At 38.3% G+C, this 23,441-nt stretch overlaps 1 protein-coding gene across 2 annotated transcripts in view; it reads right to left on the bottom strand.

Annotated features, from left to right (window-relative positions):
• Window positions 1–14,156: 14,156 nt before the first annotated feature.
• ZNF829 (zinc finger protein 829) overlaps window positions 14,157–23,441 on the bottom strand; it is a 29,979-nt gene continuing 20,694 nt past the window's right edge. For both annotated transcript variants that reach the window (XM_026484449.4, XM_026484450.4), the window contains one exon: window positions 14,157–16,341. In XM_026484449.4, coding sequence (XP_026340234.1) covers window positions 15,362–16,341 — 980 coding nt within the window. In that variant the 3' untranslated portion in view covers window positions 14,157–15,361. The remainder of the gene's footprint in view (window positions 16,342–23,441) is intronic.

Raw genomic sequence — 23,441 nt, 5'->3', positions numbered from 1 at the left:
AGAGAGGGTAAGGGGCTGTACATGGAGTTGTTAATTGATCATGCCTATGTGAGGAAGCCTCCATAAAAATTACAACAGTATGGGGTTTGGAGAGTTTTCAGGTTGATGACATCCACACACTAGGAGGGTGACATACCCCAACTCCACAGGACAGAGAAGCTCCTGCACTTGGGAACTTCCCAGACCTAGTCCTATGGATCTTTCTGTCTGGATGTTCATCTATATCCTTTATCATATCTTTTTATAATAAACTGGTAAACAGCAAGTAAACTTTTTTCTAAGTTCTGTAAGCGGCTCTAGCAAATTAATCAAATCTTAGGCGGGCATCTTGGGAACTTCCACGTTACAGCTGATGGGTCAGAAGCACAAGTAACAACCTAGAATTGTAATTGCTATCTGAAGTATCCGTGGGGGTGGTGAGGAGACAGTCATGTTGGGACTGAGCCCTTAACTTATGAGACGTGGTGCTATCTCCAGGTAGTGTCAAAATTGAGTTAAATTGTAGGCCTTCAGCTGGTGTCACAGAACTGCTTAGAGTGGGGAAAATCCCCATATATTGGATGTCAGAAATTTTATGAATGTGGTAGTATTGTGAGAGTAAAGGAGAAACACGAGGAGAACAGACATTTTTCCTATATACCTTGTAAACAGCGAAGAGCCTGTTGTATTCCAGTAAAGGAACCTAAAATTTTAGTGTACATGAGAAGTGCTAGAGAATCATTTCTCTTACACTCTCAACTTCTTGTTGGTTCCACTTTACCCCAAAGATACAGACTTGGTGAAGAGAAGGGCCATATGCACCCCAATGTTCATAGCAGCTCTGTCCACAATAGCTAAATCGTGGAAGGAGCCTAGATGCCCTTCAACAGATGACTGGATTAAGAAGTTGTGGTCCAAATGGAATATTACTCAGCTATCAGAAAGAACGAGTTCTTAACATTTGCTGCAACATGGACCGCACTGGAGGAGATAATGCTAAGTGAAATAAGTCAAGCAGAGAAAGACAATTATCATATGATTTCTCTCATCTATGGAACATAAGAACTAGGAAGATTGGTAGGGGAAGAAAGGGATAAAGAAAGGGGGGTAATCAGAAGGGGGAATGAAGCATGAGAGATTATGGACTCTGAGAAACAAACTGAGGGCTTCAGAGGGGAGGGGGTGGGGGAATGGGTTAGGCTGGTGATGGGTAGTAAGGAGGGCACGTATTGCATGGTGCACTGGGTGTCATACACAACTGATGAATCATCGAACTTTACGTCAGAAACCAGGGATGTACTGTATGGTGACTAATAATATAATAAAAAAACATTAAAATTAAAAAAAATTTTAAAAATTAAAAAAAGAAATATGTTGCATTTATATACACCAAAAATGAAGAAACAGAGAAATTAAGAAAATAATCCATTTTAAATTGCCTCAAAAAGCATAAGATACCTAGGAATAAATCTAACCAAAAAGGTAAAGGACTTATAGTTTGGAAACTATAATAAAAAAAATTGATTAAAGAAATTGAGAGACAAAGAAATGAAATGACAGCCCATGATCATGGATTGAGAGAACAAATACTATTAAAATGTCTGTACTGCCCATAGCAATCTGCACATTTAAAGCAATCCCTATCAAAATACCACAAGCTTGATTTCAAGCTATACTGTAAAGCTGTGATCACCAAGACAGCATGGTACTGGCACTAAAACAGACACATAGACCAATGGAACAGAATAGAGAACCCAGAAATAGACCCTTGGCTCTATGGGCAACTAATCTTTGATAAAGCAGGAAAAAACATGTGGTGGAAAGAAGACAGTCTCTTCAATAAATGGTGCTGGGAAAATTGGACAGCTACATGCAAAAGAATGAAACTTGACCACTCTCTCACACCATACACAAAGATAAACTCCAAATGGATGAAAGACCTCGATGTGAGACAGGAATCCATCAAAATCCTAGAGGAGGACATAGGCAGCAACCTCTATGACATCGGCCAAAGCAACATTTTTCATGACACATCTCCAAAGGCAAGAGAAACAAAAGAAAAAATGAACTTGTGGGACTTCATCAAGATAAAAACTTCTGCACAGCTAAGGAAACAGTCCAAAAAACTAAGAGGCAGCCCACGGAATGGGAGAAGATATTTGCAAATGACACTACAGATAAAAGGCTGGTATGCAAGATCTATAAAGAACTTCTCATAGAAATAGAAGGAAAGCTACCAATCTCATTCTACGAGGCCAATATTACCTTGATCCCCAAACCAGGCAAAGACCCCATCAAAAAGAAGAATTACAGACCGATTTCCCTAATGAATATGGACGCCAAAAACCTCAACAAGATCCTGGCTAATAGAATCCAACAGTACATTAAAAGGATTATCCATCATGACCAAGTGGGATTCATCCCTGGGATGCAAGGGTGGTTCAACATTCGCAAATCTATCAGTGTCTTAGATTTTATCCAGAAGGAAAAATTCAAAAATCATATGATTCTCTCAATAGATGCAGAAAAACATTTGACAAAATACAGCATCCTTTCCTGATTAAAACCCTGCAGAGTGTAGGGATAGAGGGTACATTCCTCAATCTCATAAAAACCATCTATGAAAAGCCTACAGCAAATATCATTCTCAATGGGGAAAAGCTGGAAGCCTTTCCCTTAAGATCAGGAACACGACAAGGATGTCCACTCTCACCACTACTATTGAACGTAGTACTAGAAGCCCTTGCAACAGCAATCAGACGACAAAAAGGGATAAAAGGTATCCAAATTGGCAAAGAAGAAGTAAAAATGTCTCTCTTTGCAGATGACATGATACTCTATGGAAAACCCAAAAGAATCCATGCCCGAACTATTAGAAGTTATAGAGCAATTCAGTAATATGGCGGGATACAAAATCAATGCTCAGAAATCAGTTGCATTTCTATACACGAATAACGAGACCAAAGAAAGAGAAATTAGGGAATCCATCCCATTTACAATAGCACCAAAAACCATACGTGACCTTGGAATTAACTTAACCAGAGACGTAAAGGACCTATATTCTAGAAACTACAAATCACTCTTGAAAGACATTGAGGAAGACACAAAAAGATGGAAAAATATTCCATGCTCATGGATCAGAAGAATTCACATAGTTAAAATGTCCATGTTACCCAGAGCAATCTACACTTTCAGTGCTATCCCGATCAAAATACCGAGGACATTTTTCAAAGAACTGGAACAAATAGTCCTTAAATTGGTATGGAACCAGAAAAGGCCCTGAATCGCCAAGGAACTGTTGAAAAGGAAAAAAAAAGCTGAGGGCATCACAATGCCGGATTTCGAGCTGTACTACAAAGCTGTGATCACAAAGACAGCATGGTACTGGCGCAAAAACAGACACATAGACCAGTGGAACAGAATAGAGAATCCAGAAATGGACCCTTGGGTCTTTTGGCAACTAATCTTTGATAAAGCAGGAAAAAACATCCAGTGGAAAAAAGACAGTCTCTTCAATAAATGGTGCTGGGAAAATTGGACAGCTACATGCAAAAGAATGAAACTTGACTACTCCCTCGCACCATACACAAAGATAAACTCCAAATGGATGAAAGACCTCGATGTGAGACAGGAATCCATCAAAATCCTAGAGGAGGACATAGGCAGCAACCTCTATGACGTCGGCCAAAGCAACATTTTTCATGACACATCTCCAAAGGCAAGAGAAACGAAAGATAAAATGAACTTGTGGGACTTCATCAAGATAAAAAGCTTCTGTACAGCCAAGGAAACAGTCCAAAAAACTAAGAGGCAGCCCATGGAATGGGAGAAGATATTTGCAAATGATGCTACAGCTAAAAGACTGGTATCCAAGATCTACAAAGAACTTCTCAAACTCAATATGCGAGAAACAAATAAACAAATCATAAAATGGGCAGAAGATATGAACAAACACTTTTCCAATGATCACATACAAATGGCTAACAGACAGATGAAAAAATGTTCAAAATCATTAGCCATCAGGGAAATTCAAATCAAAACCACACTAAGATATCACCTTGGTCCAGTTAGAATGGCAAAAATTGACAAGGTGGGAAACAACATTTGCTGGAGAGGATGTGGAGAAAGGGGATCCCTCCTACATTGTTGGTAGGAATGCAAGTTGGTACAGCCACTCTGGAAAACAGTGTGGAGGTCCCTTAAAAAGTTTAAAATAGAGCTACCCAATGACCCAGCCATTGCACTTCCGGGTATTTACCCCAAAGATACAGACGTAGTGAAGAGAAGGGCCATATGCACCTCAATGTTCATTGCAGCATTGTCCACAATAGCTAAATCGTGGAAGGAGCCAAGATGCCCTTCAACAGACGAATGGATAAAGAAGATGTGGTCCATATATACGATGGAATATTACTCAGCCATCAGAAAGAACGATTACCCAACATTTGCAGCAACATGGACAGGACTGGAGGAGATTATGCTAAGTGAAATAAGTCAAGCAGAGAAAGACAATTTTCATATGATTTCACTCATTTATGGAACATATGAAATAGGAAGATCAGTAAGAGAAGGAAGGTAATAATGAAGGGGAGGTAAACAGAAGGGGGAATGAACCATGAGAGACTGTGGACTCTGGGAAACAGACTGAGGGCTTCAGAGGGGAGGAGGGGTGGGCGATTGGGATAGGCCGGTGATGGGTAGTAAGGAGTGCACATATTGCATGGTGCACTGGGTGTTATATGCAAATTAATGAATCATGGAACATTGCATCAAAAACTGGGGATGTACTGTATAGTGACTAATATAATAAATTAAAAATTATTTTAAAAAACCCCTAAGGATGTACTTATGGTGAGTAACATAACAAAATAAAATTATTATAAAAAAAATTTAAAAAAAACTTAGTTTGAAGCTAATTAAATTAAAAACAAGGCAGTGGAATTGGGGGTGACAAATTGGCCTGAAAATATGGATGCCACAGATTTCCAGTTAAAATAGTAATATGACCCAAGATAAAACAGGAGCTTCTAAGAATTAAAATTGAGTATATAAACTCTAACTTATAGAGGGGTGTTTAGCCCTGCTACTTCTCCATTTGACAGCCTAATTTTGCCTGCCTTAAACCCAGAAGAAAATAAATACATAAATAAATATATAAATAAAGCATAAGTACATAACATGAATGAATGATACCTCATGGTGAATCTACTACAACTTTAATGCTGTGGTCCCACCCATTAGAGGCCCCATACCCAATATCCAGTATTATTAAAACTGATTCTATTCAATCAATAACTGGTAAATATTTTGCTCTTATAGATTTGACTAACATGTTCTGTTTAATGCCTATTTCAACAGCCTCTCACTTCCAGTTTGTCTTTGCCTCCACAGGGACATTATAAATCTTTTCCAGGCTACCCATGGGGTACCTCAACAGCTTTGTTATCACAAACTTGGCAGACAAAAATCTTAACTGTATCTGCCTTTCTCTAAGAGCACAAGTATGGCACTACATTAATAGCATACTCCTGCAAGGAGATTCATTTGACACACTCATTACAGACATAGAAGTCCAACATGTTTTAGTCCTTTTTGGGTTCTGGTGGCAACATAAGTCCTCATTTATAAATTTTACTTTATCTAATTGATGTTGCCATGGATAAATCAGCTTGCCTTAAATGGGGCTCTCTTCAACAAATGGCTTAAAAACCTCCAAGTTAAAATCAATAGCCACTCTTGTTAGTGTCCTCAGAGATTTCATCACCATAGAGGCTTTGGTAACTTCTTCTCATGCCTCCTGGAGTCTGTGGACCACTTATAATGGCCATAAGTTATCCAAGGACTTCTGATCAAGAAACTGCTCATCTTGGCCTCATGCTATACGCCATTAAGTCAATCAGAGGCTGGCTACATACTGGGCTCTCCTAGAAAGAAAGGCTCTCACAGACCCTGAGGCTGTGACCCTCCTTACCCAGCTTCTCATTATGCTTTGGGTCATGGAAACAAGCTTGGCACAGCTACTGAGACCTCCTTAAGACAGGGGGAGCCAAATGGCTAACATATGCCTCCTGCGGGAGAGCTGGACTCCTCTGTCCTTAGTCCCTTGCCTGATACCATGGTGCTGAAGGAAGTCTCCCTCTCTATGACCCCCTCACTACTTAGGAGCCCTTGGGATCAACTGAATAGTAATGAGAGTTTGTAGACTATACAGATAACACTGTTAATCATCTTATGTGATGGAACTCAGTGTAATGTTGCTGTTTCCCATCCCTTGGCCAGGATTTCCTCCATAAATGATAGGACCCAAGGGACAAAACACTTGGGCAAACTTCAGGCAGTCATCCTTAGCATTGGATGTCCTGGCCAACAAATGGCTTCGTCTTCACATTCATTACAGACTACCTGTCAATTGCTTAAAAAGTATTCCTTTCAAGGTAGTGTCTGTTGCTTCACAGATACCCAAGATATAAATCAGTATTACACTTGGCTTTACATATCCTAAGACCACAATAGAAGGCCTCGCCAGGACACCTTATTTCTTTCAGAGTTCTAGGCATTACTGATAGTAACTAAGGCATATAATTCACTTCTCAGAATGCACAATGCTGGGCTCTCGAAAGAGGCATTCAACAGAACTTTCATGTCCCAGATAGGTCCCAGATAGTTTAACTGAGACACAATGGTGTCCTCAAACAACTCCTTTTCAAATTCTAGTCTGACAAATATACCCCTAAATGGGCCTCTTTCTTGCCCTGGGCCTTAATCTCTTAATTCAAGGTTCCTTGGCCAATTTATACCTCATACCAACTCTAAAAACTTTCTCATCCCTGTTTCTTATACTTAAAAGGGAAATGTGGGGCACCTGGGTGACTCAGTCAGTCTGATTTCAGCTCAGGTCATGATCTCAGGGTTGTGAGATCGAGCCCCACTTTGGGCTTTGCACTGGGCATGGAGCCTGCTTAAGATTCTCTCTCTCCCTCTCCTCTGCCCCTCTCCCCACCTACCTCTCAAAAAAATAAAAAATAAAAATAAAAAATAAATAAAAGGGAAATGTGTCTCATCTCCATGTATATAAAGACTCATTATATATGAGGTCCTTTAATAACGTCTCTCCCTGTCTTTTTTTTTTTTAGATTTTATTGATTTATTTGAGAGAGGGAAAGAGCACATGTGGGGGGAGGGGCAGATGGAGAGAGAGAAGCAGACTCCCCACTGAGCATGGAGCCTGACATGGGGCTTGATCCCAGGATCCTAGGATAATGACCTGAGCTGAAGGTAGATGCTTAACTGACTGAGCCACCCAAGTGCCCCTCTCCCTGTCTTTATACATTTTTTATGATGCTGTAAGCACTGGAGGCCTGTTTGAGGGCACAAACCCTTCTGAGACCCATTAACCATAGACTGTTTCATGGGCCAGCTATCTGATAATCTGACATGGGAGCCATGTGAGCTAAATTTCCAGCATAAAACAAAAAACCTGCCAAGTGCAGCTATACAACATTCTGTTGTCTTATTACTATTGGTCTGGGTGATTTCACTGGTTTACAGTTCAGAGGCCCCAACCCTCCAAAAAAGCCACACTTTCAATAAAACATGGCAAATGCTAAGATTCACATCAATTCAAGTAGGTACACACTTAGGAAGGTCATCTCAGTCCCACATCCCAGATGATATCACTTCGGTCCAGAAGCTTTCTGCTGTAGATGACATCACCTTAAATGACATCACCCCAGCCCAAGACCAACATGATTTTTTCCCCTCACTGAAGATAGCTTTGCCCAGGACACCAAAACCTTCACTCCAGTGACACCTATGGACTGCCTCTCCTAAGGCAATGTCCTAAGGATATTTACCGTTTTTCTTGCTTGATATTAGGAATCCAATTATGTATCCTGAGCTCACTGTATGTTTAGCTCATTACCTTCATATACTCTTTGCTTCCTGCCACAACTGACACCTCTAGAGTTCCATGTGTAAAGGGAAATCTGGTAGAAGTCACTACTATTTGTGTCATTCTAAAAATTAATGGACATTATTGCTTTCCCCAGGAGGCACCCACCTCATAGTAGTCAATTCCTTGATTCCCAGAGAGAGGACCACTCACTCCCCAGTGCTTTCTCCTGCTATCCCACCTCCAACTTTACACCCTAACTATCTGCCCTACATCTCCAACCATAACTACTTGGTTACATATAAATACTACTAATTGTTACATATACTTCACTAAATTATCAGTTCATATCCTCCAACGACATGACCAGTGGGCCTGAAACCTTGAACCACAAAATACACTGAGATACCATTGTCAAAAAATACATGTACATATATATTTGCCTAGGTATATATACTTTCTATGATTTTGAATAGCTTGGATAGTTCATATGAATGTAATATAGTATTTGTTCTCTTGCAACTGCCTTATTTCACTTAGCATAATGTCTTTCAGTTTCATCCATGTTATAGCATGTGACAGGATTTCCTTCTTTCTTAAGGCTACATAAAATTCCATTGTATGTAGATACCATATTTTCGTTATCCATTCATCTATCAGTGGACACTTGAGTTCTTTTAATTCATTGAGCATCCTTATGATGGTAATTTTGAATTCTTTGGCAATTCATATCTCTATTTAGGTTTGGCTTTTTAAAGATTTAATTGGTTCCTAAATGTGTCATTGTTGCCTGCTTCTTGTATGTTTTGTTATGTTTGTTGTGGGGATTCAGCATCTGAAGAATCAGTCAACTGTCTCAGACTTTGTGGTCTCCTTTACTACGGGCAAGACTTTTCCCACATAGCCTGGCTAGAGATTCTGGAGACCTCTCAAGCCTTCTTTGGACATGCATCCTTCCAGGGCTTGTGTGTGTAATCGCTTTGAATAGGTTTACTGGTTTCTACTCAGAAGCTCCCCCTTGTGTCTGCCTACGATATTGCAGCATACCTGTGAGACAGTAAATCATGGTCTGGGGCTCCTCCTAGTATTAGCGGTACTCTAGACACTAGCCCACAATTGATATCTTTATTCTCAGAAATGCCCTCAACCTGTCACTACATTCCTGTCAGTACTTAGATACAAGCAAGACAAACACGGGTTCCCTTGGGTAGCCCCCTAAAAGTCACTTAGAGAAACATTCTACTTCTGTCCATCCCCAAAGAGAAGATGAGAATTGGGGATTTCCAATCAAATGTGCCTTGGTTTGGGGGCAGGTAGGGACGTTCTTATGAAAGGGAACAGGGAGTATTACAAACTTCCTACCAGGCTTCTATGCCTTTAGCCTTGTGCTTGCCTGGGGTGTCAGAATCTCCTGACTGGTTTCTGGATTTCTGTTATTTAAATCTTTGTCTTTCTATACCACCATCTTGCTGATGTTACCTTGTGTGCAAGTTTCTGTGTGATTACAAGTTTCAACTAGCTTGTAAACAGCAAGGAGCACAATTACTGGATTGTATGCTAAGAATATGTTTTGTTTGCAAGAAACTGCCAAACTGGGGCGCCTGGGTGGCTCAGTCGTTAAGCGTCTGCCTCCGTGATCCTGGCGTTCTGGGATTGAGCCCCACATCAAGCTCCCTGCTCAGCTGGGAGCCTGCTTCTTCCTCTCCCACTCCCCCTGCTTGTGTTCCCTCTCTCGCTGGCTGTCTCTGTCAAATAAATAAATAAAATCTTTAAAAAAAAAAAAACCTGCCAAACTGTCTTCCAAAATGGCTGTAACCATTCTGTACTCCCATTAACAATAAATGAGGGTTCTTGTTGTCCCACATCCTAGCCAGCATTTGGTGTTGCCAGTGTTTTGGATTTTAGCCATTCTCACAAGTGTGTATTGGTATTTCATTGTTCTAATTTACAATTTTTCATGACTTGATATTGAGCATCTTTTTGTATGTTTGTTTGCCATCTGTGTATCTTCTTTGGTGAGATGTCCAGATCTTTGCCCATTTTTAAAAGTAGGTTGTTTCCTTAATGTTGAATGTTAAGAATTCTTTGTATGTTTTGGATATTAATCCTTTATCAGATATGTCTTTCGCAAATGTTTTCTTCTAGTGTATGGCTTGTCTTCTCATTCTCTGAACAGTGTCTTTTGCAGAGTAGAAGTTTTTAACATTTTAATGAAGTATAGCTTATCAATCATTTGTGGATCATGATTTCCGTGTTGTATCTAAAAAGTTTGCCAAAAAAACCCCACAAAAAAACCAAAAACAGAAACCCCAAACATTTTCCAAGCATATATACTTCTCAAAGATGTTAACAGCAATTAGGAGCAAACAGGGTTTCATGTTCAAATTAGTTTGGATTATGCACATATAAACCAGTTAAATGGGAGTTTTGTCTTTTTTTTTTTTTTTTTTTTTAATTTTTTTTTTTAAGATTTTTTTTTTATTTATTTATTCGACAGAGAGAGAGACAGCCAGCGAGAGAGGGAACACAAGCAGGGGGAGTGGGAGAGGAAGAAGCAGGCTCATAGCGGAGGAGCCTGATGTGGGGCTCGATCCCATAATGCCGGGATCACGCCCTGAGCCGAAGGCAGACGCTTAACCGCTGTGCCACCCAGGCGCCCCTGTCTTTTGTTTTTTTAACTGCATTTTTTAAAAAGATTTTATTTATTTATTCGACAGAGATAGAGACAGCCAGCAAGAGAGGGAACACAAGCAGGGGGAGTGGGAGAGGAAGAAGCAGGCTCATAGCAGATCCCATAACACCGGGATCACGCCCTGAGCCGAAGGCAGACGCTTAACCGCTGTGCCACCCAGGCGCCCCTTAACTGCATTGTTTTGATATGATGCTGTGCATGGTGAGATGTGGGATTAGAAGGTTATAATAGTTAAGATGGAGACATGGTACTTGGAGGAGGTAACTCATAAAGTCACTCATTACATCCACATTGGTTTTAGTAGAACATATAACATTATGTTTTTAATAAAAAATATTTTACAAAAGATGATGCTGGGACTTGCTCAAATTCTCAATTGTTATGGAGTTTAGATATACAAACTCCAGAATTGCCACAGAATTATCTTTCGCTGCATTTCAAGAATCCCTCACTATCCAAAATCTACTTGTTTTCTGGGGCGCCTGGGTAGCACAGTCCTTAAGCGTCTGCCTTCGGCTCAGGGTGTGATCCCAGCGTTCTGGGATCAAGCCCCACATCAGGCTCCTCCGCTGGGAGCCTGATTCTTCCTCTCCCACTCTCCCTGCTGTGTTCCCTCTCTCACTGGCTGTCTCTATCTCTGTCAAATAAATAAATAAAATCTTAAAAAAAAAAATCTACTTGTTTTCTGAGTTTGGATAGCACAGACTATGTTAACCAAATCAATAGGACTTCTGAATTTTAGAAAGTGACTATTATGTTAGTCACCATACATAATATAATAAAAAATATTATTATAATAAAAAATTATAAAAATAAAAATATTAAAAAAATCTTTTAAAAAAAAGTGACTATCTAGAGCAAGAATTGACAAACTTTTTCTGTAATGGGCCACAGGAAATATTATAGGCTTTGCAAACCACTTGGTCTATCACAGGTAATCAATTATGTTATAGTGTGATAGCAGCCAGACAATATGTGAATATATGTGGTTCGGTTTTAATGACTTTATGAACACTGAAGTTTGAATATCATAATTTCGTGTTACTTTTTTAAATTTATTTCAACCACTTTAAAATGTAAAAACATTGGCAGCTTGCAGACCATATAAAAACAGGTAGTAGTCTAGATTAGTTTGCTGTCCCCTGATTTACAGTGTGATAGTAAGGTTTTATCTAAAGTATTTGATTTCTGGGATGCCTGGGTGGCTCTCAGTTAAGCATCTGCCTTCAGCTCAGGTCATGATCTCAGGGTCCTGGGATCGAGCCCTGCCTGGGGCTCCTTGCTTAGCAGAGGGTCTGCTACTGCTTCTCTCTCTGCCTCCCTCCCCCCTCCTGTGTGCACCTGCACTCTAATAAATAAGTAAAATCTTAAAAAAATAAAGTATTTGATTTCTGACTTCAGGTAATGGGTTCAGATTGTGGTGAATATTTGTTTTATTTTCATAGACTGCTAGAATAAATATGTACTTTTAGTACTATATGATACTAAGTTATGTTTTTGTGATCTAGTTATTTTGACATCAGGAATATGAAAGATTCATAAAAACAGATGGTGAGCTTATCTCATTTGATTTGGAAGTTCCTTGAATATTTGATAAATTTTGCCCATAGAGTGATCTGGCTTAGTGATCTAAGTGCAGCTATTTGACTATATTAAAACATCCCCCCCCGCATTTATCATTTTACTCTATTAAGGGTTTACATTTCCTAATTCTGACAAATTACATTTTTCTCCAAATATTGTTTACTTTGTCTAGATTTCCAATTGTTAGTAACTATGATAATCTAATCATGTCCATATTTCATGTATTCATCTGTATTCCATTTTTCAGCCTCAGGATTACCAGTGTTTGTATCTATATACATTTTTTGTCAAAGAAATAATTTCATTTTCCTTATTTTTGCTGATTTTTACTAATACCTTTAATATATTTTAATGTAGTTTGCTGTTATTCTTCTTGCTTTTTGTCTTGTACATTTAGTTCATTTATTAATAATCTCTTGGTGTTTGACTATCAGCATCCCTAAAACCGGAAAAAAGACTCAACTAATAGAGAACAAACTTGAGGGTTACTGGAGGTGAAGTGGGCAGGGGGATGGATTAAATGGGTAATGGGTATTGAGAACACTTGATGTGATGAGCACTGGGTATTTTATTTAAGTGATGAATCACTAAATTCTACACCTGAAATTAATATTACACTGTATGTTAACTAATTGTAATTTAAATAAAAACTTGTAAAAAGAAAAAAAATCAGCATGCCCATTGGGCTATACTTTATCTGAATACAGATTTAGCTGCTCTCAGGTTTTTCTATATAATGTGTTCATTTTCATTCATTTAAATATAACTCAGGGATTGGTTTCCTTCTGATTCATGTTATTTGGAAGGGTATTATCAATATTCAAATATTGTTAGCTATCACATTTTAGTTTTCTTCCCATTTTGAAAAAGAATGTGACCTACGTATGGTCTACTTTGGGTGGGAAGTGATTGAATAAATATTTCATATCTTTCTCTACTGTTTTGACAAATGAATTTGTTATTCTCAATATGTAAATAGGTTTTTGGACAGTCATTAAATTATTGCACAACATGAAATATAGGTGTAAATGTAGACTCATTCAACCATTCTTTTTCTTTCTCGACTTTTATATCCTAGGATTTTTTTTTCCTTTTAAACTTCATGCAGAATAACGAATAAATGTTGGTGAGAAGCTTTTCTACAAACATTACACCCATTGGTCTTTCTCATTATGAATTCTTTTATGTCAATTAAGGTGTATGACATGATTAAAGTCGTTTCTACAAATAATAATGGTGGAGGTACTAGTACTAGTATTAAATAACATCTGCTAGATAGTTACTATATGTTAGTAACAATCCCAAGCAATTTACTTTTTTTTTCTTTTGAGAGAGTGAGCTTAAGCAGGGGAGGTGGGGCAGAGGGAGAGAATTCTAAGCAGGCTTCTCACCAAGCATGGAGCCTGACACGGCACTTGATCTCATGACCCTGAGATCATGACCTGAGCTGAAATCAAGTCAGACGCTTAACCAACTGAGCCACCCTGGTATCCCTCATTTTACATTTCTCTTTTTTTTTTTTTGGTTAAAGATTTTATTTATTTATTTGAGAGAGCGAGGGGAGAGGCATGGGCAGGGTAAGGGGCAGAGGGATAAGGGGCAGAGCTTGATCCTGGGACTCTGGGATCATGACCTGAGCCAAAAGCACAGACCCAAACAGCTGAGCCACACAAGCACCCCTCATTTTACATTTCTTAACTCATTTAATCCTCACAGCAATCCAATACATTAGTGTGTATGTGCGTATGTACATTCACACACACACACAATTATAAAGCAGTACTAACTTTTCTACAAGTATTGCAAATATTTATGTATTTGGTTGTGTGTGCACACATTTGTAAGCAAAAATAGTTTTTAAAGAAAGGTCTGGAAGGATAAAGAAAAAACTGATAACAGTGATTACAATGATGGGACTGAAACTATTGGCAATATTTCTAAAGGAGAAGATATTGATCAGTTATTTTGAGATTGAAATGTAATGTTTTTAAAGAAAAACAAAGCACTAACTTTGTATTTAGACAGCAACTTTTATAACTGTAAAATTTCAGTGAATATCATAAAGTATGTCAGTAATATTTAGCAAAATGATAATCTACCACAGAAAAGATTATGATACCATTAAAAAGAATGATAAACATCTATACTTACTGAAATAGTAGCATGACAGAAGCAGGTTATGGTACAGCATGCACATCATGATTATGATAAAGTCTGGAAGCATATGCTGTATAATTTGAAAGTAGTAATTTCCTTTTGGTAGGCTTACAAATAACCCATTTTTTTCATTGTGTGGGGGGGGTTGTTTTTTTGTTTTTTTAATAACATGAACACTTTAGTGTTACAAAAGGAAAAAGGAATAGAGCTGCCTTCAAAAACAAAGTTATAATTCCGCCAGGAATTAGAAGATAGCCTATGTAACATAACTTACAGTATAGTATTGGTAGAAACAGATCTATGGGTTAGAGCAATAGAAAAGATGGCTCTAAAACTAAGCTAACATAAACTCAACTCAAATATATAACCAAGAAGTAGCATAAAACAATGGGGAGGAAAGAATATTTAAGAAGTAGTTTGGGACAGAATCTTTTATGGAAGGAAGGGACGTTTAACTTAAACCTTGAATTTACATTTTGAAATATATTCAACAAATTATGTATAAAAGAAAATTACAAATATGTTAGAAAAACAATGTTAACAGTGTTATGGGTTAAACTATGTTGAAGCCCTAACCCCTGGCACCTGTGAATGTGATCCTACACGGAAATAAGGTCTTTGCGGATGTAATCAAGATAAGGTCATCAGGGTGAGCCCTAATCCAATAAGACTGATGTCCCGTGTAAGTCTCCTGTTACACAAGACAGAGACAGATATATGCAGGGAGAATGCAATGTAAAGATGGAGGCAGACATTGAAATGATGCATTTATAAGACAAGGAATGTCAAAGATTGCTGTTACCAGAAGTCAGGAGAAAGACATGGAATAGATTCTTCCTCAGAGTCCTCAGAAGGAACCAACCTTACCAACAACTTTAATTTTGGATTTCAAAGCTCCAAAACTGTGAAAGAATACATTTCTGTTGTTTTAAGCCACCCAATTTCGGGGTACTTGGTACTTTGTTACAGTAACCTAAAAAACTACTACACTGCTTTATTTTTTTTCCATTACCTGTTTATAAGATTTTATTATAAAGATTATCAACAGGGCTTATCTTTCACCCAGTATGAATTCCTTCATGACGAATAAGGTCAGAGCGACTTCCAAAGGCCTTTCCACATTCCTTACAGTCGTACGGTTTCTCGCCAGTGTGAATTCTTTGATGTCTAGTAAGGTTTGAGCCTTTATTAAAAGCCTTACCACATTCATTACATTCATAAGGTTTTTCATCTGTATGGATTCTCTGATGTTGAATAAGTTCTGAGCTTTGAATAAAGGCCTTTCCACATTCCTTACATTCATAGAGTTTCTTGCCTGCATGAATTCTGTGATGGTTAGTAAGTGTTGAGGCACTACTAAAGGCCTTCCCACATTCCTTACATTCATAAGGTTTCTCACCAGTATGCATTCTCTGATGCTGAATAAGCCTTGAGTGTTGAGTAAAGGCTTTTCCACATTCCTTACATTCGTAAGGTTTCTCACCAGTATGAATTCTCAGATGTGGAAAAAGTTGAGAACTCTTAGTAAAGGCTTTTCCACATACTTTACATTCATACGGTTTCTCACCAGTGTGGATTCTCTGATGATCATTGAGGTTTGAGCAATAATTAAAGGCTTTTCCACATTCCTTACATTCATAGGGTTTCTCACCAGTGTGAATCCTCTGATGTTGAGAAAAATATGAACTACAACTAAAAGCCTTGCCACATTCCTTACATTCATAGGGTTTTTCACCAGTGTGAATCCTCTGATGTCGAGTAACAAGTGAACCACGGCTAAAGGACTTCCCACACTCCTTACATTCATAGCTTTTTTCAGCAGAATGAGTTCTCTGATGTTGAATAAATTTTGAGTTCTGATTAAAGGCCTTTCCACATATCTTACATTCACAGGGTTTCTCTTCATTAACAGTTTTCTGATGTGGAGTAAGAAATGTGGGCTGAATAAAAGTGGGCATGTCTTCATGGGTAAATATTACTTGACTAAAATGTCTCTTCTTTAGGGATAATATCTTGGTCTCACACATAGATTCCAGATCTGAAAGAAAATAAAAATGCGTGTGTTCATTTTTCCTATCTTGGGAGAGGTTAAAACTTCTAAAAAAGAAAAAAAGATTAAGATGAAAATAATATCTGGGAAAGTAAATACTTAAACAGTTCTCAAATATGGCTAAGCAATTTTCAAAACTGATAACAAAAGCATGGACACTGAGGAGAGCCAAGAGAGGAAATTGAAGAGGGTGATTAGGGAAATAAATGACCCCTATCCTGAAATTCTGAGGTGAATCAGAGTCACCTGAAACTTCCATAAATATACCCTATTCTGGGATACCCTCGGTATTTTACAGTGATTCTAATCATATATACATGTTTATAAGCATATAACCTCACAAACAGCATCATACTGTATGTCTTGTAATTTGTGGATAATTGACTGACATAAAAAGACTATTGAGGAATAAATGTGTTGAAATGTATAAATGGGTGGGGTACAGTCTGAGACTGTGCGAAGTGTGTGTTGTTGGCAAATCCACATTGGGGGATTCCCTAGTCTAAGGTGCTGAATGAAACTGGCAAGAATGGTAGGCAGGTAATTCTATGGCTAGAGCCTGATATATTGGAGATTCACTGAAAACAGTTTGCCTGGGAATTCTTTGATGCTGACTTTGGGAGAGAGAGGAATGGAATCTCTCTCATGGCAGTGACTAAGAAGGGAGGCAGCCTGAATATGAGGAAGAAGAGAGTAAGAATGAAATATACTCTGAGAAAAAGAGAGGTACTCATGTCCACATTTCTTGTCATTCTGCATGAAAGCACTGCAAGTATTGATTCTGAGTTTACAAATTTTAGTAAGTAGGTGAATTCATACATATGGAACCTCTAAAAGTGTCAACTATACTTTTAATTATAAAGGGAGGCAATTTCTGTTAAAAGTGATAGACTGAACCTATGAGTTTTTCATTGCTTGTTCATGAATCCACAGGAAAATTACAGTAGAAGCTTAATAAGAGGAAAGAAAAAACCTCACCAGGACAGTGAATACTGGAGAAGAGACAGTAGCAATAAAATCTGGAAGCTAGAAAGCCAATTAATGAGTGATAAGTGAGTCTGCAGACCAGAGAAAGTCAAACTGAACCTGCAGTGGATGAATTCCACAGCACTGATAGTGCAGATCCCCAAAATGCAGAAGAATTGGAGGCATCAGGCATTTCTAACAGTGGGAGACACAGAGAATGCTGAAAGCTGAAGAATGAATTCAAAGATTGTATTAGTAGTGAGACCCCTAGGATCCCTTCCCCTATTCTCATACAGGATTATACTTCCCTATTCTCACAGAAAACTAGAAATATAGAAAAATGGAACCAGAGGGAATCTGGATTCAGGAACATCAGGCATAGCTGTGGCTATGGGTACTGAACTGAGAACAAAAGATTAACAGAAAATATATATACTTGTGATAAAAATAAAGAATATATCTGGTCTTTGTTCCTAGTTCCTGGCACAGATCTTCACAAACCATTGCAATTTCCTTACTGGAGAGTCTTTTGTTATTTCTTTTGATCATACCTGAGTTTTCCTGATAAGGTGATTCACAGTGGGCAATTAGCTTCAAGGGAGAGTCTGGCCACTCATGACTACATAATCAAACCCCAATAAAAAAAACTCAGGGCAAGGATCGGGGAAAGCTTCCTGGTAACTATATGATGTAACTGGAGAGTGACACACCTTGACTTCCTGGGCATAGAATTTCCTGTGCTTGGTATCTCCTAGACCTTGCCCTGTGTATGTCTTCAGCTAACTTTTCATTGTATCTTTGCGCCGCTGGTGTAGTGCTATCATGCAAGATTCCCATTGTATCTTTTATATAACATGGCAATCATAAGTACAGTGCTTTTTGTGAATTTTGTGAGTTGTTCTTTTTGTTTTTTAGTTTTGTGAGTTGTTCTAATGAATTATCAAACCTGAGGGGGTATGTGAAACTCTAAATTTAGTCAGCCAAACCAAAATATGGGTAGCCTGGGGATCCTGGTTGCAACTGGTGTCTGAACTGGTAGGCCCCTTGCCCTTAACTTGCGGAATCTGATGTTAACTCCAGGTAGCTTCAGAATTGAGTTAAAGTGTAAGACATACATTTGTTGTCAGAGAATTTGTGCAGGCCACAATACTGAAATAACTGTGTTGATTTCATCCCAATTTAACCCCCAGAACACTGATAATTTAACTCCCTCAAGTAGGAATGAAAATAAAGGTCTCTTCTCACAGGAAGATTATGCATAAGAGAAAAGACCAAGTTACCAGAAGTGGGCTGCCCTCAGTATATTAACCCAACCAGATCATCCTAAAGTAAACAAGACCCAATCCCAACTACACAGAAGTTCCAATCATCTTTTTAGAATCTCATACTTAAAAACAAACAGTAAGCCATTGTTTATCAGGCATTTGAGAAATGTTTTTTAACATGAAGAAGGCCCAAAAGAGAAAAAAATATCTGTGAGGAAACAATCAATGCAAGGAACAGAAGAAAATGTCAAAATATATAACGAATAACCTCAGAGAGCTAACAGAACAGGCATAAGATGCTAAATAAAGGAACACTAAGAAAACACATGTACACCAAGTTCTTAGAAACTGAAAATACAATAATGAAAATATATTTTTAAAAACCCCAGAAGTTCCTGTATAAACCTGGAATGTGCACAAAATTCTGGCTTCGTTTTTCAATTGACCCTGGAGAAATTATAGAGAATTTGGTTTTATATGGAACTGATGCAAACTGTGAAATATCCTAAGGATATTGAAGACTGGTGCAAACTTGTATTTGAGGGTGGAGGCTACTTGCCTGGAGAGATGGTTAACAGGAGGCAAGGAGAGGCTAGCCTGGTAATAAAGTCTTTAAACTCTGATTCAGCCTTTCTCTGAAATACCTTGGGACCACTGTGACCTGTGCCTTTACCACAGAAATTGGTGGCAACTGCTCAAAGAGCTGAATAAGTAGGATAACCTAATGGTAATGAAAAAGTCCTGCTGGACAGAAGAAAATGGCTGACCACCAGCTCTCAGGCATCTGCTCCTCTACCTTCTCAGCTGTTAAAACCCCTGGAGTTGGTGGATTACAAAAAGGGAAGGCATACTCTTCCTGTAGATGCTGCTGCTTTGTAAATGTTGAAAGATCAAACCCTGATGAGAAGAATTACCTGGTAGAGAAGTAGCAAATAAAAGTTATCAGTGGTGAATCCTTAGGTCTTAGGGCTCATCATCCTGAGCTTATCTCCTCCCATTTCTTAAATCTACCTGGAGGGACACAGACCTGGATCTATCTCTTGGCTCTTCCCCAGGCACATTGCCAGACAAGACAACTGATATCCTCTTGGGAACATGAACTCACAGGCCAAAATGGCCACACACCAGAGGGTACAACTGTTGTTGAAATAAGATCACAAACTACTATGATCATCTTGACACATACAGAAAAATTGTAGGATGTGGCTAATACCTATTTACGATAACTCTGAGCAAATTAGCACTGCAAAGTAATAGCTGTGACTTGGTAAAAGTTATCAAAACTATGGCAAAAATTGCACTTAAGTGAAGAACTTTAGATATGCTCACTATAAGATAGGGGAAAAGAAATGGATGCCCATTACCAATGTTACCAATTAAGACAGTCCTGGCTACCATTATAAGCAAGGAAATAACAAGTATGAGGATTGTAAGGGAAGAGATTAATCTAACAATATGCAAATAATATGATGATCTAACTGAAAAAAACAAGTGAATAAAAAATTGACTTCAGTAAGGTTGTTGGACGTTAAAGATCAACTTACAAAAATTAATAGTATTTTGAGTAACATTAGCAAGATGGTGGAATAACAAGTGCTAGATTCTCCTGACTTCTACAAACACATCAACTCAACATAAATACATGGATCAATTCCCTTTGTGATAAATCTAGAAACTAGCTAAGAGAACCCTGCATGCTAGGCAAGGGTGAAGCCAGCCATATCAAAGCTAGTAGGAAAACTGGAGACACCTTCTCACCATGATCCCCATTCCTAGCATAGTGCCATACAACTGGAAGGAAACCTCCAGCTTCCAGCTTCTCCCTGAATACAAAAAGTTGGGAGTGCACATCCAATGTTTCAACTTTTCTGAGTGCTGCCTAACTGACCATCTTGGAGCCTTGATTAGACCTGGCATACCCTAGGCCCCTGGGGACTAGAGAGAACAAAAGCACTGGTTTGAACTAGCATGCAGGCACTCACCACAGCTCCTTTCCCTGCTCAATGCAGAGTGAGTGGGAGGAAAACTTCAGCTCCCAGCTTCTCCCTGGAGAAGGAAAGAGGTGGACTGTGTGTCAAACATTCCAACTTTTCTGGGGTTTTCCTAAGGGACTGGCTTCTGTCTTACCAGTCTCAGAGTGCTGATGGGACCCAGCAGATTCAAGATACCTGAGGGCCACCAAGAATAAAGAAGGCAGTTTGAACTAGCATACAAACTCACCACAGCTCCTTCTCCTGGCCTAGTGTAGAATGAATGGGTGGAAAATTCCAGCTCCAGCTCCCACCATCTCCTTGACGATGAAAAGTTGGACCGTGCATCCAATTTTCTAACTTCTCTGGGAGCTATCCAAGGGACTGGCTTCTATCCCACCTATCTGAGGACCTGGCACACAGTGGACCCCCAGGGATTACAGAAAACAAAGGGGGTAATTTAAACTAGCAGGAAGGCACCATAGCTCTTCCCCTAGTTTAATACACACCAAGTAGGAGAAAAACCCCAGCTCCCAGTTTTTTCCTATGGAGGGAAAGGGAGCATCAAATGTTTCAACTTTTCTGGCTTCTATCTTGGAACCCTGGAGGGACCTGGCATATTTTAGACACCTGGGAGCCACTGAGAACAAAGAAGGTGATTTGAACTAGCATGCAAACACTTGCCATAGCCCTTTCCCCATTCCAGAGCAGAGCTGGCAGGCAAAACACTCCAGCTCCCACATTCTTTCTGGAAAGGGAAAGAAATTGGACCACACATCCAATGTTCTAATTTCTTCAGGAGCTACATGAGGAATTGGTGCTTGTTTCAGAGCACTGATGGGACTTGGCATACTCTAATCACTTGGAGGTCACTAATAAAGACAGTGGTTTAGACTAGTATGAATGTTTGAGAGGCTCACAGAAGCTCTAACTGGTGAAGGTTTTCTCTTCTATGAGACTAATCCATAATGAACAGGACAAGCTGCATTTTTTTTTTAACATGTAGATACCAACACAAAGGATCAAGGAAAGAAAATGAAGAAATAGGAAAACATAATCCAAACAAGGAAACAAAATAAAGCTCCAGAAAATTACCCTAATGAAATGTAGGTAGAGGAATTACCTGACAGAGAATTTTAAATAACCAACATAAAAATGCTCAATGAGCTCAGGAGAACAATGCATGAGGAAAGTGAGAATTCCAACCATGAGAAAGAAAATTTAAAAAAACAAAAGAAAACAAAACAAAAAAACCCAGAACTCTTGGAGCTGAAGAATGCAATAACTGAACTGAAAATTTCAATAAATGGATTCAACATTCAACAGACTAGAGCAAACAGAAGAAAGAATCAGTGACTCAAAGATAGGTCTTTTGAAATTATCCAATCAAAGGAACAAAAAGAAAAGAAAAGAAAAAACAGTGAAGAAAGCTTAAGGTTCTTATGAGACACCAAGGAATGGTCCAATATACACATCATGGGAGTTAGGGGCAGAATAGAGAAAGAACAAGAAAACTTACTCAAATTAGTAATATATGAAAACTTCCCAAATCTGGGGAAGGAAATGGACATCCAGACAAAGTATTCCAAAAAGATGTACACAAAGAAATCCACACTGAGACACATTATGTCACACTGAGACATTATTATAATGTCTTTGTCAATAGTCAAAGGCAAAGAGGGGGCCTGTCTGGCTCAGTTGGAAGACTGTGCAACTCTTGATCTTTGGGTTGTGAGTTCAAGCCCCATGTTGGGGGCAGAATTACTAAAAAAATAAAATAAAAACTTCAAAGGCAAAGAGAATTTTGAAAGCATCAAGAGATAACAAATTGTCACATACAAGGGAACCTCATAGGACTAGGAACAGATTATTCAGCTGGAAGGGAGCAGGATGATATATTCAAAGTGGTGAAAGAAAAAAAACTTGCCACTCAAGAACATTATACCCAGAAAAACTGTTCTTCATGAACAAAGGAGAGAGAAGACTCTTACCAGACAAACAAAACTTGAGGGAATTCATCACCACTAGACCTGCCTTATAAGAAATGTTAAAGAAAGTTTGTCAGCCCAAAAAGAAAGGATGGTAAACAGCAACATAAGGGAATAAAAAAGTATAAAATCCTGTTTGTAAAGGCAAATATATAGACAAACGCAGAATACTGTAATATTGTAACACTGAAGAGTAAATTACTTTTGATTCTAGTATAACAGTAAAAAGGCAAAAGTATTATAAACAACTACAAATAAAAATGTGTTCATGGATACACTATGAATAGATTAAATTACAACATTGGTAACACAATATATAGGGGAATAAGAAGTAAGTGCTTTTATATGTGATTGAAATTAAGTTCTCAGCTTTAAACATATTGTTACAAGATATTTTATGAAAGCCCCAGGATTACCAAAAAGAAAATACAGAGATTATAAAAAAGAAAAATAGAAAGGATTCAAAGCACATCAATACAAAAAAAAATCAAAGAAACAAAAAGGAAGAAAAGAAAAACAGGGACAAAGGACAACAAGAACAGAAAAACGACAAATAAATAGCAACAGTAAATACTTTCCTATCAATAGTAACTTTAAACATAAGTGGATTAAACTTCCCAATCAAAAGACATAGTGGCTGAAGAGATAAAACAAGATCCAACTAAATGCTGTCCTCAAGAGACTCACTATAGATTTAAGGACACACATATTGACTGAAGTGAAGAGATAGAAAAAGATATTCCATGTAAATGGTAACCTAAAGACAGCTAGGATGGCTATACTTATATGTGACAAAACAGGCTTTAAGTCAAAAACAGTCACAAGAAATGAAGAAGGGCATTATAATTATATAATGATAAAAGGGTCTTCCTGGTGAGTACCACGAAGATACAGCAATT

The sequence above is a fragment of the Ursus arctos genome, unplaced genomic scaffold (assembly GCF_023065955.2).
Source record: "Ursus arctos isolate Adak ecotype North America unplaced genomic scaffold, UrsArc2.0 scaffold_19, whole genome shotgun sequence".
NCBI lineage: Eukaryota > Metazoa > Chordata > Mammalia > Carnivora > Ursidae > Ursus > Ursus arctos.
This window is presented reverse-complemented; position numbering and strand designations above follow the sequence as displayed.